At 44.0% G+C, this 16,729-nt stretch overlaps 1 protein-coding gene across 5 annotated transcripts in view; it reads left to right on the top strand.

Moving 5' to 3' along the window:
* The first annotated feature begins 259 nt into the window (after positions 1-259).
* Positions 260-16,729, top strand: part of CMC1 (C-X9-C motif containing 1) — a 65,294-nt gene continuing 48,824 nt past the window's right edge. Inside the window, exons 1-3 of one of the 5 annotated variants that reach the window (XM_025202344.1) lie at positions 315-452; positions 2,716-2,921; positions 15,614-15,706. In XM_025202344.1, coding sequence (XP_025058129.1) covers positions 15,661-15,706 — 46 coding nt within the window. In that variant the 5' untranslated portion in view covers positions 315-452; positions 2,716-2,921; positions 15,614-15,660. Of the gene's footprint in view, positions 453-1,422; positions 1,521-2,715; positions 2,922-15,596; positions 15,707-16,729 lie in introns of those variants that run through there. The other 4 variants (XM_025202345.1, XM_025202343.1, XM_006022184.3 and 1 more) reach the window with 4 other exon arrangements.

The raw sequence follows: 16,729 nt of genomic DNA on the forward strand, positions 1-16,729 counted from the left end.
TGCCCCGGGGCACGAGGGCGGAATCGTGGCGCGCCGCGCACCTGAGGGACACGACCAGTGATGCAGTGCGCGTACGCCACGGCCAAGCTCGGGCCAACAACAACACTGAACCCACCGCCACCTTCACTGGGCACTAACGGTTGCGCTCCACCCCCAACCCGCACTAGCCTATAAGGGCTTCACGTCCCCGCCTGCTCAGCCTCCCCCAACCCCAGCGCATGACACAGGAGAGGGTTGGCTTCCTTTAAAGGCCCTTAGCGCATGCGCGCTTCTGCTACCCGCGCCCGTGGGCGGGTCACGTGCCTATCTCCCCCTCCCCCCACTCCTGTTTCCGGGGCGCTGCGCACGTGTGCTCTCGGGCAGGGCCGCGGTTCTGCGCATGCGCCGGCAATGTGGCGGCGGCTGTTGCGGTAGCGCCGAATGGTAGATGGAGCATCCCGCGAGCGCGGCAGGTAGGGGCGGCCCCGCCCCCCGGGGAGGGGCACTGCCCGCCCGCCCGCGCCCCCCGCTCTGTAGTGCTGGCTCCAGCGCCCCGTGGCAACTCAGGCCTGAGGGCTACCCCGCCGTCTCCAGAGCTCCCTGTGGGAGACAGGGAGGGGCGCTGGGGAGCCCGGGGGGATGGGCAAGGCTGAGCTGCTCCTCGCCCGCCCTGCTGAGGGTGGGGGGCTGCCTTGGCGGGGGCACGTGCAGCAGAGCTCCCTCGCCCCGCCTGGGGCAGCCTGCCAAGCTTGTGCCCACCGGGCTAGCACTCAGCTTCTGGCAGGGCCATTCCCGCTGTGACTGCAGCCAGCCGGGTGCTGCTCTGCTTCCTTCACCTCCAGCAGGCGGTGCCGGCTGAAGTCCCCCCTGCTTGTTGTGGCGCAGTGGGAGGAGGAGCAGCTGCTGGAGGGGAGGGGAGGACACCTGGCAGTCTGCAGCTGCACTGGGAACAGCTGCTCGAAGCTGCACGCTGGCTAAGGCCTGGGTTGGTGGGACTGCTCTGTTCCTCTCGTCTCCAGCAGCAGCTCCTTCTCCTAATCCTGCCCCTGCCACGCCACTCTGGATGGGCTGGGGGAGAAAGCCCGTGGGCCATGTTTTGCCCTCCTCTGCTCTACAATTTCCCCATGTTGACATGCAGCAGCTATCCCGAGCCCTATTCCCCTACTGCTTCCCCTTGTTGGTTTCCACCCACTGTTCCCAGCCCTATTCCCATGTAGCTTCCTGCTGTTGATATCCAGCTGCTGTTCCCAGCCCTATTCCTATGCACCTTCCCCATGTTGACATCTAATGGCCATCGCCTACCCTCTTCTTGCGTGCACCCATAGAACATTTTGTATTTAAAAATAAATGAAACCAGTGACATAGACATTCATCTTCCTTCTTAGATTAGTCGACTTGTTTGTTCATTTTATTCAGCAGTCGAAGGTCTGTGTTTGATCTGTGCCCTCATTCTGAAATGACAAGTCGTGGTAGATTGGAGGACTCCTCGGTGTGCTTGAGCCATTGTTATGGTTTGTGAGGCCAAGGCTCAGGTGGATCTGGTGAGCAGTGGTACAGAACTTACTGACACTATCTCTGCATATGGTTTTGTTTTGCTTTGTTTTAGTTCAGCTGTAACTATTACGGCTGTGAAGAAAACCTCAAAACATGAACTAGATGTAGAGAAGTCTGTGAGTTTGCAGAGAGGGTGGAACAATAGCTTTGAGAAGTGTAAACCAACCTATTCATCTCAGGAAGGTGTTAACTCAGATACAAGATCTTGTAGTTTAAATGTCAAGGCTGCTAGGTATTTCATTCTTCATGTCAGAAAGGAGAGGGAGAAGCACAGATTTGTATGTTTACCATTTGTTTGACAGCCAACAGTGATGGTGCATTTTGCAGATACCCCAGTTCTTACCAAAGACAATGTAGGCCAGGTTCTTCCACTGGCATTTAGAAATACCAAAGACCTGTTGGCCAGTGAAGCTCAGTCACACTTTTTCTGAACATCTAAACCAGTATTCAGCCTTCTTAGACTCAAGGTACCCTTTGTTATATTCAAGTGGACTCCACTTCTTGGTAAATGCTTACAGCACTTGATTTGTAAAGTCTGGGTGCAGTGCTCCAGACCGTAAATCAGTGAGGGTGAACTTTTTGGCATGTGTGCCACAAATTACCCCTGCACTCCCCCTAAGTGCCACCCAATCTATTTCCCTTGCCAGATATGCTACTCTGCTTTCTGCTCACTGCCTGTGCTCCTTGCCCAATCTGCTGCTGTCTTCTGCTTCCTGCCCTATTTGCCTCCCACTGTGCTGCCTGTCCCCTCCCTCATCTGTGCGCCATACCCATGTTAGTCACCCCTGTTATAAATTATCCAGTCATGGCTCTTTAAAAATAGGGATTCCTTTTTCTTTTGTATGTACATTTGCCCACAGTAGAAGGTTTAACTGAGCTGCTGAGTGGCTGCTATTGACCCTTGTGTGGTCATTTGGAGTCATAAGAATGTCTGAATAGATAAATTAATACTTCACTGAAAGATAAAGAGGCATCATTTGGTAGAAGTGTGATGCTGTTGAGGTGTGCCTGGTTTTTAGAGAAAGGGATAGCAGAGAAGAAAAGGAAAGGTGATATATTGTACCTGCATTTTTAGGAAAACACAGCAGTCTCATGTAGTGGGGCAAAGAAGAAAAACCGAAATTAAATAAAGAATAGCCTGTTTTGATAGCTTAGTATTTTTATTTGGTTTTTAAATGTCAGTGAACGTCCTTGAAAATAAATCATCCAATGAGGACCATGTTTCTATTTGAACTTGCTGATGGCCATTGATAAGTCTTAGTAACACGCAAAGAAGGGAGTGGCTGTGGTTTGCTGGGTCTGTTTGATAGACTGCTTTTGGAACTGCCCTGAAAAAAGAAATGAGGAATCTTTAACAATTGAAAATACTTCTTGGTTGAAAATCTAAGGTAATATCAGCAGGCTTCAGGTCTTGTGTTAATATAATGCAATCCAGAGGTTCTTAACTTTTTCTGTCCAATACTTCTGGACAGGTGAAAGGCCAGGTGGTAACAAGAGTACTTGGAGCAGGTGATGAGTGTTTAAACTATATTACCTGTTTGTGTAGATTTTTAAATACTCTTGGAAGGGCTAAATGAAAGGTAGGTTTGTAGATGCAAGCAAAGTTAGAGGTCATTAAGCACAAAGCTGTGCATAAAATATTTAAGGGAGGGGTGGACTCTAGCATTTAGGTTGAAATAAAGCAGTTAGGACAAGAATGCTTGTAAAAAAATATTTTGAATATGGTTTAAAAGTTATCAATAAACCCACCAGTAAAATTAATAGTGTAAATGACAAAGTATGAGGAGTGTTAAGAGTATACAGTGCTGCAATAATTGAACTTACTGAGTGCAGAGGCTTAATGAGCTGTTATTGGTTGATTATATTTCTCATCTCTTGTTCATGAAATTTTCCCTGGTCCCTTAATACTGCCTTAACTTATGCCTTAGCTGCGTTCATCTGTTTATCCATATGCTGTCCATTTTGCTTGTCTAATTGTTGCTGTTTCTCATATTTGCCATAAAGGAACGTAAAAATCAAGCATGGACTGCAAAAGTCTCTATTTCAGGTTGTCTATTTGCTGCTTTTTGACAGATAGGGGAACTTAGTGGCTGCAGGTACATTAATTAACTCATATGACTTGCTTACCTCTTTCCCCCCCAATTACAACATAAACACCTATGTTTTAGTTGTATTAGCAAATTATTGTCTTGGTTTGAGAAGTTTTAAGTGCCATGTTCTGCCAAAACTCATCTATGGGTGGTGTTGACCTTGTCAATGTAACGGAAACTGTGGGAAGCATATCAAAGATACATGGGTAATAAGGTGAGATTTTTCTGGCAACAGGTGTGAAAACATTCAGGTTTAATTTCAGGAATGTTGGTGTTGTACCTTATATCTAATCTGCTTGGCTCTTGTCAGTTTATTTCTGCTGTCACATTTTTATGTACCTTTTTTGCATAAGACTGTAGTATTATGTGTATTTACACATGTAAAACACAACTTTGTGTTGAATGGTGTTAATGCTAAGATTAAGGTAGCCTCTGCTATCTAAATTCTGTTTGTGTGTATATACACTAGGACCTGGTCTTTAATTTCATAATAACTATTTTTCCTTATGTGGTGCAACATATCTGTCTTATTTGATAGCTGTCTTAAAAACCAAGAGGTACTTCTGGTCTGTTGAACTCTGTGGGCCTGGTGACCAGCCTGATTTTCTGCTTGTTGGTTCCACTCCTAATGCAAAGGAAGCAAAATTAAACAAGTCAAGGTGGGCAATTTGGAGATCAGAATGACACGTTGCGGGGTGGGGAGTCTGCTCTAAAGCCTGCCCTTTCCTGGCTCTGTGCTTTCCCAGAAATCATATCTGCCAGCCACACTGCAGCTGTAATCTTTACTTTTAGGGTGCACATCTTAGCAATGGGCCTTGCACCCTAATCATTCCTGAGACTTCAGGAAAGAAATTCTGGTCTGGTGCACATAGGCTAACTCTGTGAGCCTGGGACAGCAGTTGATGAATCTGGTCAGATGGGACTACTGCAGCCATAAGCATTGCACTTTGCTGTAGGTATTTGTAGGATCAGGTCCTTAATTGTTTCCTCACTCTTAGTAAAAAGCAAATATAGGAGGCTTTGCCTCAGGCAGTTCTTTACTCACCAGGATAAAAAGTTATTTTATGGTCTTTGTGTGCTTGGCTGTATTTGATTCAGTGGAGAGCTGTGTAGCTGAAATCCCACATAAAATTAACAAAAATGAAGTACTCTCTGAATTTATTTTTTTCTCTCTCTCTCTCTTCCACATGCATTGTGGAATCTGATTCCTGAAGTATTGTAATATAGCTATTGCACATTTGCAGTAAACAGCCTTGTCAGTACTCTTATAATTCAGCACTGCCATATTGCAAGAACACATGAGCCCCAAAGCAAAATGTAAGATAGCAAACTCAGCCAGTGAAAAAGGTGAAAATTGACTTTGAGGTGATGATAGAATGGTGAGAAGTTAGAGCTTTGGATATTTTCCCTGGTGTTGTCATCCATATACTCTATTTTAATTTGAATTGATGTGAATATAGGGTAGAAAAATCTTAACATCTGAAACTTTTTAAATACAAAAATACATACTTCCATGTATTAAGAAAATCCTAAATCTTGTTTTATGGGTCAGTAACATTAACCAAATTATTTATAGTTTATTAAAAGTAATATTTCAGTGCTTTATATCAAATCACTTTTAATTTTGTTTTTATAGTATCAATATGAACGTTTCATCAACAAAGAGAGAGTTACTTTTAGGCCTTGATTCTGCAAACATTTATGTACATAAGTAAGCCCATTGAATTCAGTGGTATTACTCATATCCCTAAAGAGTTTTAGGCCCCAGTGCACCAGGGAGCTGTTGGATACCTGTGCCCAAGTTGGTTGTCATAAATTTACCATATTTCATAGATTTAATAGATTTTAAGGTCAGAAGGGATCTATTAGATCTTCGAATCTGACCCCCTGCCCTGGGCAGGAAAATACCTCCAAGGAAGCCAGCACCACCTCCCTTGGAAGCATATTCCATATTTTGGCAACCTTCACAGTGAAGAATTTTTTTCCTGATGTCTATTCTAAATTTGCTCTCCTTCAGTTTGTGGCCATTGTTTCTAGTTACCCCGATGGGTGCCTGGGTAAATATCGTATCCTTTATTTCCTGTTCTCCCCCCCCCCCGATGAGTTTGTAGACGGCCACAAGATAACCTCTCAGCCTTCTCCTGCAGAGGCTGAAGAGATTCATGTCCCTCAATCGGTCCTTGTAGTGTTTTTCCTGTAGGCCTTTAGCCAGACAGGTGGCCTTCCTCTGAACCCTTATAAGGTTATCTAAATCCCTCCTGAAGTGCGGTGCCCAAAACTGGATGCAGTACTCCAGCTGTGGCCTGACCAGTGCCGCATAGAGGGGAAGTATCACCTCCCTAGACCTGCTTGTGATGCACCTACTTATGCAAGAAAGTATGCGGTTAGCTTTACTTATTACTTCATCACATTGGTGACTCGTGTTTGTTTTGGAGTTGACTACAACTCTGAGATCCCTTTCCGCTGTTGTGCTACTTAGAATGCTACCTCCCAGGCTACAGTAGTGTTGATTATTCTCCCTCCCTAGGTGCAACACATGGCACTTATCTTTGTTAAACTGCATCCTATTCTGTTCCGCCCACTTCCCCAGCCTGTCCAAATCTGCCTGGATTCGCTCCCTGCCCTCTAATTTGTTTTCTTCCCCTCATAGTTTGGTGTCATCTGCAGACTTGGACAGGGTGCTTTCTACTCCCTCGTCCAAGTCCCTAATGAAGATATTGAACAGTACAGGGCCCAGGACAGAGTCCTGGGGGACTCCCCTGCCCACGTTTCTCCAGGTAGAACCGACCCATCCATGACTGCTCTCTGGGTGTGTCCCATAAGCCAATTTTATACCCACTGGACTGTGTAATAATCTACATTGCAACTGTTTAGTGCATTTATAAGCATTTGGTGTGACACTGTGTCAAAGGCCTTTTTAAAATCTAAGTAAATAACATCTACCTCTATTCCTTCATCCAAGCATTTTGTGACCCGGTTCTAAAAAAGAAACCAGGTTAGTCAGGCAGGATCTGCCTGGTATGAACCCATGCTGGTTACTCCTTAGCATTATTTTACTTGCTGGCCCCCCACAAATGTGATCCTTAACAATTTTATCAAAGGTCTTGCCAAGGATAGAGGTGTGAGGCTAACCGGCCGATAGTTACCTGGTTCCTCCTTCCTCCCCTTCTTGAAAATAGGGACCACATTGGCCCTTTTCCAATCCTCAGGGTCCTGTCCTGAGCACTGCGAGTGCTCAAACAGTTGTGCCAGTGGATCCGCTCTGACTCCAGCTAATTGCCTAAGTACCCTAGGGTGAAGATCATCAGGGCCTGTTGACTTAAATACATCCAACCCCTCCAGGTGCACCTTTACTAGGTCAGCGCTAACAGTTGGTGGGTTGGTATCTGTCTCGTGTTTACCTGAAGTCACATTGGGATGCATGCTTGTATTCGTGTCTGGGAACACAGATGTAAAGAAATCATTTAGGAGCGCCATCCTATCTGTTACCAGTTGCCATAGTCCATCGTGAAGGGGCCCTATGATATCCTGCACTTTCTTTTTGCTTCCTACGTATTTAAAGAATTACTTTTTGTTATCCTTAACTTTTGCTGCCAGCCTAAGCTCCATTTTTGATTTAGCTCTCCTCACTGCTTCCCTGCAAGCTCGAGCCAAGCAGGTATACTCTTCCTTGGTGGTTATCCCCTGCCTCCATAGCCTGTAGGCCTCTCTCTTCCCCTCTAGGCTCTCCTGAATTTCCCTGCTTAACCAAGAGGGTTTCTTGGCTCTTTTTGCCCCCTTTATGTGTACTGGGATGGTCCCTTTCTATGCCTGAGCAGGGAAAAGCAGCCTGCGCAGGGCCTCCCTCCCTGTCCCCAGGCACACTGACGCCGGGGAGTGCACCAGGTGGTGCACATCTGATTAACTGGAATATTTGATTAACTGGCATCCTCCATTCCTGGGAGATGCTGGATAACAGAGCTTTTACTGTAGTTATTTTCCACACCTTTTGCTGGATAGTGAACTCTATCAGGAGGTGGTCACTATCCCCTAGGTTACCTTGTACCTGCAGATCCCCCACAAAGTCATGCCCTGTGGCCAGTACCAAGTCTAGAAAGGCATTTCTCCTAGTGGGAATGTTTACATCCTGTGATAGGTGAAGGTCCTGTAAGTAGGTTAGAAACTTACGTGAATGGGCAGACCTGGCTGCCTGTTCCTCCCAGCAGGTGTCTGGGAAGTTTAGGTCACCCACGACAGCCAGGTCCTTTGAGCGCACTGCCTCTGAGAGCTGTCTCGAGAATTCTAGGTCTAACTCATCCTGATGGTGTGAGGGTCTGTAATAGACCCCCACTACCAAGTCTCTTTCTCCCTGACCCCACTGTAATCTGACCCATAGTACCTCAATTTGCCCTTTTTCTAGGCCCAGTTTAACTACAGAAGATGTATATTGCTCCTTAACATAGAGAGCAATGCCCTCCCCCCCTGCTTTTTTCCCCACTGTATCCTGTCTGTGCAGCCTGTAGCCCTCAATGCTCACTGCCCAGTCATGGGTAGGGTCTCACCACGTTTCTGTTAGCCCAACTAGGTCGCATTCCTTATTTGCAAGTAGGAGTGCAAGTTCCTCCTGCTTGTTCCCCATGCTCCTAGCTTTAGTACAGAGCCATCTAAGCCCCCCAGTAGGTGCCCTTACTACTTCCCCATTCTGATGCTTAGTGGGATCCTTGGTACTTGCCTGGACTGTTCCAGCGCTTGGCTCGTGGTTTGTTGTTCCTGGCCTCACCCTGTTGTCAACATCCCCGTCCCCTTACGGACCTAGTTTAAAGCCCTGCGTAGGAGATCAGCCAAGAGAACAGACTCTTACCTCTTGGAGAGAGATGTAGCCTGTCTTGTCCAAACAAGGCCTTATCCTGGAAGTATAGGTCATGGTCAAGGAATCCAAACCCCGCAAGATGGCACCAGCTCCAGAGCTGCGAGTTGACCTCTCTAACGCAGTTGCTGTGGTGTCCACAGTCGCTGACCGGGAGAATGGATGAGAAGACCACCTGTGCCCCCGAACCTCTGAGCCTGGCTCCTAGTGCCATGTAGTCACTCATGACCCTGCCTGGACTATTCTGGGCTACGTCATTCGTTCCTACGTGGATGAGGACCATGGGATAATAGTCGGAGAGCCTCATCAGGTCTGGAATCCTTGTTGTGGTTTCTTGAATCCAGGCTCCGAGCAGGCAGCATATCTCCTGCGCCGTGAGATCTGGGCGGTAGATGGCTCCCTTTGTTCTTCTCAGGAGGGAGTCACCCACCACGATGAATTTAGCTGAATACAAGCTGACCCTGAAATTAAGATTACCCATCCAATAATTAGGTTTTATACATGGTAAACATATGAATTTGTTATCGTTTTCTATGTATAGAATCTTAATTATTGGAGGGTTATCTTAAATTGGTCCCCTGTATCTCTGCAGAGGGGAAAGCAGTGCCGGGGGGCAGGTGGTAGTGGTGGGGGTGACTTGGATTTGAGTAAGTTAGGTAAGACTCTGAGGGAGAACTGATATTAGTAGAATACTTTATGTATGTATCGAATCAGGAGACCCATTAATCTCTCCGAATTGAATCAGAAGCCTCTGATTCAATTCGGAGAGATTAGACGATTCAGACACAGACACAGCTTTATATGTTTTTTCTACATACCTCAAAGTACCAGGCAACTCGTGAATGCTGAGATGGTGTGGCAGATGGAGCGTCTCATGGGAGTACGGGGGGGTCCCCAGCATGCTTGGTGGCAGACCAGAAGTACTTACGGTCCACTTCTGGGTCCACTGCAGAGCTCACAGGGGGAACTTGGCGACTGGTGCCTCCTGGGTTTGGGGGGGGGCACCTGGGGTTCCCCCACAGCTGATTGTCGAGCCGGGGGGGGTCCCCCACGCTTGGCAGTGGACCCGGAAATGGACAAGGCGGGGAGGGAACTATACCAAGCTATCATGGTGCCTATTGTGTGTGTGTGTGTGTGTGTGTGTGTGTGTGTGAATGCCATGATAGCTTGGTATAGTTCCCTTCCTTGTGTTTTGAAACAATTTTATGGCAAATTATTATAAGATGGATAGTAAACTGGAAATCAGAATCTGTTTGTTTTCCTTGAGGGCTAGCAAGGTGTGCTCATCTTTGTTCATTCAGAACTACATAGTGAAAGCATTAAGTTATTTCTGTGGGATCTGTGACTTTGAAAGTTGAATGTTGTAATAATCTAGATAAGGGGTGTCAAACAGAGCCTGTGCAGCCATATCATCCAGCCTTACTGCTGGCCCCATACTGACACCAGCATATTTAACAAATGGGTTTATAATTGGATCATAGCAGTAATATTAAAAACGAAACCAAATAAAAGTTTGGAATGAAACTTAGTTTATGGTTTAAGACTCTGGAATATTTTTTTCAGACTGTGTAAAAGAATCTAAAATGCTGATGCACCTCAAACAACTAAAAATGAAAGATGATTGAACTTTAAGGGATTACTGTATTTTTCCACTTCATTTTAACATAAACTTTTATTTTCCTCCTGCCCCCTTCTCCAGCCCCATAGTCATTTCTTATTGCTCATTCAACCATCTAGATACTGATACGAAAGGGTGGCAGGCCACCAATGAGGTCTCCAGTGACAATGCCTTGGTGAACAGCCCCCATGTCAGCTGTTGTGGCTAGAAGTAGGGTGGTTAGTCTGTCAAGATGCTGTTCTTATAGGGTGTCTATCTTTATAGCTTCAAGGTAGTAATTGCTAAATATGACAATCCACCTAGCGTATACCTGCTGGAAAGGAGAAGAAACTTTCAATCTTTTCTTCCTCTGCTGCCATCAAGAGCCTGTTCACTATGGAAAGAATTTCTCAAATTCCTATTTGCCTCCAGAGCTTCCTAGGTTTTATGAGTATTGGGAGAGAGATGATCCTGGTGCTCTAACCTTTCTCCCAGTGTCCATGTCCTGTGAATTCCAAGTTTCTTTGCTGGTCTGGAATTTAGTTAGGTTGTTCTGGTTCCTATTATTGTAGGTTTCCTGGTTCTTTTTCCTCTTTATGTAAATAATGAAAACTGTTAAACCAAGAGGCTATGGCCCTTTGCCATCCAAAGCAATAAATAGTTTCTGCAGGTGAGGCTTTTACTCCAACCACAGAAAACTATTACAAATGTTCTCTAGTCATAAATGCTATCTAGACTACCATTTCAAGCAATGCAGCTTGCCAAAACTACAGTTTTTCTTTGGCACATGCGTGGGTGTTTAGCTGGATAGGAATAGGTCGAGTTCAGCAGTCCATCTCTATTTGGTATGTCCCACAGGCTATCCTTTATCCCTTTTCTCCTCTCCAGGCATTCTGTCTTGATCTTACTGTCCTCCTCTTTCTTCTTACATCTTTCTCACTGATGTCCTCAACTTTTATTTGGTCTCTCCTTCTCTTCAGGAGAAATATCAGCACTCTACTTTTGCTCTGTTCTCCTCTTCCATCTTTTGAAAGGAATGAGTGGTTCTAGCCACACTGCCTTCTGGTTCTTTCCTGCTCAGGATAAGGAGCTAAAGGCTCCAAAATCCCTTCATGCCAGGCTGACACTCTTAATTTCCTTATTCTTTTAAATATATTCAGCCTGCTGCTGTTCACTTTTATTTGTACTTCTATGGGATTTTCCATTTCCTTTTGCAAAGCTAACCCATTAGTGTACAAAGCAATAATAGATGTGTCATAACTTTGTTATTGTAGGGAGAGGCAAGGATTTCTTAACTTTTACTGGAACAACTCTGTAGTTGGGAAGAAGTCAGACAAGGTTTTGAATGCAAGGCATTCTTTGTCAGGTCTCAGATCATGGGAAGCTTGGTTCAGGATAGTGAAACAGTAGAGCACCATAAACCTGCTAACAATATTTAGTCCTTGGTTCTTAGTATCTAGCCAGCTTATGAATTTTTGTTCCCAAGTTCACTTTTTAAAGGTGTTAGGTAGAGTGTTAGGCAGATTTCCTTTGAGCAGGAGGATTGTGAGGTCAGAGAGGCAGTGGTTGTTAACAGTGTTGGCACAGTTAGGTGTGCCAAGATTTACAAGATGAACCCATAAATCTCAAATAGGAATCCATAGTGTATAAAGCTTTCTGGCCTGTTTTGGTCTTTCTGATTTCTTTGCAACAGAATTGCTTTATTATTTTTGTGTAGTCAAAAATCAAGTGAAAACGAAGAGGTGGCATTTTCTAGGGTGTGCCTTGAGTCTAAAAAGGTTGAGAACTACAGGTCCACCAGGGCCCAATCCCAGCATGCAGGGAGTGGGAGGGGATGGTGCTGGGTTCCTAGGGCCCAATTTTAGCACATGAGGCAAAGGGGGGCAGTGCTGGGTCCCAGGGCCTGATCTGGCTTGCAGACAGGTCTTATGCCACTCATCTGGCCCATGGGGCCAAAAGTTTGAGCACCAATGAACTAAGGAAATATGAATCCACCTTATGGTACATTTGTCTAGTCTGTAACTGGTTGGGTTGTCATAGTTAATGAGCAGTTATCAGTGGCTCAGTGTTTGCTTGGAGGAGGTATCAAGTATGGTTCCCCAGAGGTCTGTTCTGGGTCTGGAATTCTTCAACTTCTTTGTTAATGATGTGGATGATAGGTTTGTGTGCATGTTTAGCAAAACTGCATGAAACCAAGTTTGGTGGAGTGACACACAGCCTAACCTATAAGACTAGGATCCAGAATGACCTGTATAAACTGGAAAAATGATCTGAAATCAGATGAAATTCAAGAATTGCAAATGCAAAGTCCTGCACTTGGGATTGAATAATTGCACACACATATACAGGCCAGGGAAGGATTGACTAGGCTGCAGTTCTGCAGAGAAGGACCTGGGGATTACAGTAGACCATAAGCTGTATAGGAGCCAATAGCATGCTCTTGTTGGAAAAAGCGCCAATAGCATATTGGGTTGTATGAACGGGAGTGTCACTTGCAAATCAAGGGAAGTGATTTTGCTACTCTATTCAGCACTGGTGAGGTCTCGTTAAGAGTCCTGCCTCCATTTTGGGGCCCTAAACTTCAAGAAAGATGTAGGCAGATTGAAAAGTGTCTAGTGAAGATGCCCTGGTGCTGCCCTTGTTGGGGTGGGATGGGGTGTCCATCTGCCCAAGCCCCGGCTGGCCCCAGGGCTTGCCCACCTGCTGGAAGTCTCCAGCACAGGGGCTCTGCGCAGCGCCTGCCCAAGCCCTGACCCCGCAGCTCCCTCCAGGGGCTGAGCCAGGCTGGGGGCACAGCCCAGGGACAGAGTGCAGAGTCAGCAGAAAACAGACTGCGACCTTAGTTCTAAGAAGAGGTCCCCACCATTCAGTTGAATACGAGGGCAATGGATGGAGGACAGGCGGCTGCTGTGGCTTGGGCTCCAGCCCCTACCTGGGGTTAGGGCCTTAGCCACAGCTGTTATCTGCTCTCTTGCCCCCTCCCTCCCCGCCCACTGCTTCTGCACCCTACCATCTCTGCCCTGCAATCTCCTACCCCATCTCCACGCCTGCACGAAGCCTCTACTGCCCATCTGCCCCTCTTTCTCCCCAACCTTTACCTTAGCTCTGCATCAGCAGGCTCTATGCATGCTGCAACCCAGGGCACAGAGCACAGCCCCATAGCAGCAGTGTGCAGCCCATAGCTGCTGCAGGGGCTAGCCTGGGGCTGTGCTCTGTACCCCAGGCCAGAACAGGTATGGAGACTGCTGGCATGGAGTAAGGGTAAGCAGGAGAGGAGGGGGCGTGGGAGAGGCTGCAGGGTACAGAGGATGGGAGAGTACAGACTTGGGGTGGGAGAGCAGACCTGGGGGAGAGGAAGGGGAGAGCAGAAGCCTGGAGGAAAGGGGTTGGGGGCCTGAGGCTGCCCGGGGGGGGGAGGTTGCAGGGAAGCAGGTGCAAGCAGGGGGCAAACTGTCTGTCCCCATTGCCTGCCTTACTGCAGTGGTGTGGGGGATGAATTAAAGATGAACATGGATTCTATATATGGAAAATTATAACAAATTCATATATTTTCCATGTATAAAATCTAATTATTAGGGTGTTGTCTTAAACTCAGGGTCATCTTAGATTCAAGTATATATAATATATTTTTTATAAGGGGAGAAAAACCACTTAATGCATTTGAGTTGTAGGAAGTCAGGGTGGTGTGAGTTCAAAATAAAGACTTAACAGTGTCCAATAACCTTTGAAATCCAGCACAGATGATTTGTGTGGGTGGGGAGATAGTTAAGACTTTTGCACATAGTAATATACTGAGCAGGGCTTGTTGAGAAGCATTACCACAGTTTCATTGTCTGTTCATTGAAAACTCCTTCAGTCCAAATATCTGACTGATGACAAGATATGCGAATATAGCTTGAGTGAGACTGTTGTTCTTAAGTGTGATAGTTATTTATCAAACATTTCTTATAAGTCTTGTTACAAAAAATGTATTGAATATTATGATAGTGTTGGAGTGATGTATCCATGATGGTACAGAAAAATGCAAGAGGCAAAGGTTTTTATGGGTAGTATCTTTTTTTTGGACCAACTTAATAGTTCGGAGGGATGTAGCTTTTTGGATACTACTGTACCACTTCTTGGAATTGTTTTGGAGAAACAACCAAAGAATTGTCACTGAAAATGATACAAACTCATTTTCTTGGGGGTGAGGAGAGACTTAAAAGGCCTTCTTATGCTTTATGTACATTTTTACAGTGAGGTGTTAAATGGATTTTGATTGAGCTTTCTGTTTTCTTGTGTTATTGTCTAATAACACTTGGAAACCTATACTATAAAATATAGTAATATAATATTTTGTCTTTAATATAAAAGACTTGCAAGCAAAGAATGGTTATCTTTTATCTCTTCTTCAATATATTGCTATATTATAATCCTTCATTTCATTGCCAGATTTCCACAATAGTATCACAGATTGCGTATTTTGTAACCTGGTGGTATTAACAAGCATTTAAAATTTGGTGAGATTGGAATGAGAAGAGATGTGAAATATGATGATTTCTGCATTGTTCTTTAATCTGCAAAGCAATTGAAATTAATCAATCTGTATTTGAAGAAATTATGAAATATTTGTTCAGGGATCTTTGTTATTTAATACTTCATTTTATTGCTTTTCACCAATATAAATTTTCAAAATCACATGAGCAGTTCTGGTTCTTGTGACTTTTACAGCTCATATCTGAATAACAGTTTACTTAAAGAACTATGCATCTAAGGAGGCAAAGTAGGATGATTTGGAGACGTATGTTGGACAATAAGCTTTTTTTTTCCTTGGGAAATTTCCTTTAAATTTAGTCATTTAAAAATAGAGTTATGCTTAATGTGTGAATCTTCTTCAGTTTGGTGTAGGTAAAGGTAGAAAAGATTGCTCTACTTGTAAACAGTGTACATTTAATTAACTCTAGTCAGAAATACTAATTATACTTGGAAAACTAAATCAGTAAAATAGATGTTAGGACAGTATGTTAAACACAGTTCAGGTCAATTGCATTTATGACTACTGGTTAAAGTTATCCAAAAAAGGACTCTTTAAAAAGTTATAGCTGTTTTAAAAAATAACACTTATGCACAGAGGTTATATGAAATATATAAAGTTGAGCTTAAATATCTATTATTTCTCAACTCCTAAGTGACTCTGGATGAAAACTGCACAGGGACTGCAAGATGATAAAGTTAATGTAGGAAATAGTGTACTATTTCAGCTTGCTCTAATTCTTTTTGAAATGTGCACTTTACCTGTTGTGTCTGGTTTGTCCTGCACAATAAATAAAACCAAGCAAGAAAAGTTTAGGTAACACTCATCTTTGCTAAAATGCACTTTTCTGATGATCATAGACTTGTTTCTTGATTAAATTTTTTTTTTTTTTTTACTGTTGTATTGCTGCTTCTACTTCACTATTTTTTGCTCATTTGTAACAAAATTAGTGTGTCATCTAGAAACAGTGTTATATTATTTCTGCAAATTGTAATGACTGTCACTGAAACGTAACAGTGTTTGCTGTGTTACAGGGGAACCCAAGCTAAGACACGTAGAAAAAGATGTTTTGATTCCAAAAATGATGAGAGAGAAGGCCAGGGAGCTGTGTTCGGATAAAGTGCAAGGTAAGATTCAAATATTCATCTGAAAATCAAATCTGTTCAATTATGTGACATGAATTTAATCCCTTGGTTCAGAGTCAAATAGTTGCTGAATTAATATGTATGATCTGCATTTCATTCATTCCATGTGAAACAAGTATTACAGTATAAAAAACTCACATTTGTTTCAGCTGCTTTATAGTGTATATTTTTCATGAAAATTTAGCAACAAGGTGGTTGCACATGAGTGGCGGGGGGCAGGGGGACGACGACTTTCCAAAACTTTTTCTGGAGTCTACAGTGGAATAGGAAGACCACACCTATAGTCTCCCCATAATTCTGTTCAGCATTTTTCCAATTAAAAATAGAATTCCCATAGGTAAATCAGTTTACAAAGGACTTCTTAATATACTCTTGCTTTAAAAAGTTTCATGCAATTGTTTTCTCTTTTTTACAGATTTTGTTTATGACAAGTATGAGCTGTATAAAAAAATTGTGATAGTTGGGTATTTTTTGTGATGAGAAGGTTGTGGTGACTTGGGCCAGTAGTTACAAAAGTAAACATTTTATAGTTACTTCATTTACTAAAAAAAAATCTTTATTTTGGGACTGACTGAATTTGGGGGGCTTGTGTGTAGTTGGCAAGTCTCCCCACATGTAACTAGGATATATCCAAATGAGAAACTGAGAACCGAACAAGTAATATAGGATCGTTTGAAATCACTAAGCCTGGCTGTGGAACCATTTGTGGAGTGTCAGAATGATGACTGTAGTTCACCACCTGAAAATGTCAGAGATGAATACGTCAGAGGAATGAAAGACTTTGTGGAAGCCTGAGCGTAGCTCTTATACATCTTACCATGAGTTCTCCTAGTAAACTTTGACCAAAGTGAGCTCACTGTGTTCCACTTAGTTTCTATAGCAAGAAAGAAGACCCAAAGGAGAATAGTCTTTAGGGGGAGTTCTAGGAATCTATAATTTAGAAAGAAATCATCAACACTGTTGGATAAATTGTGTACAAAGAGGTAATCCAGGCAGTCTGATTAG

The sequence above is a fragment of the Alligator sinensis genome, unplaced genomic scaffold (assembly GCF_000455745.1).
Source record: "Alligator sinensis unplaced genomic scaffold, ASM45574v1 scaffold181_1, whole genome shotgun sequence".
Taxonomy (NCBI): Eukaryota; Metazoa; Chordata; order Crocodylia; family Alligatoridae; genus Alligator; species Alligator sinensis.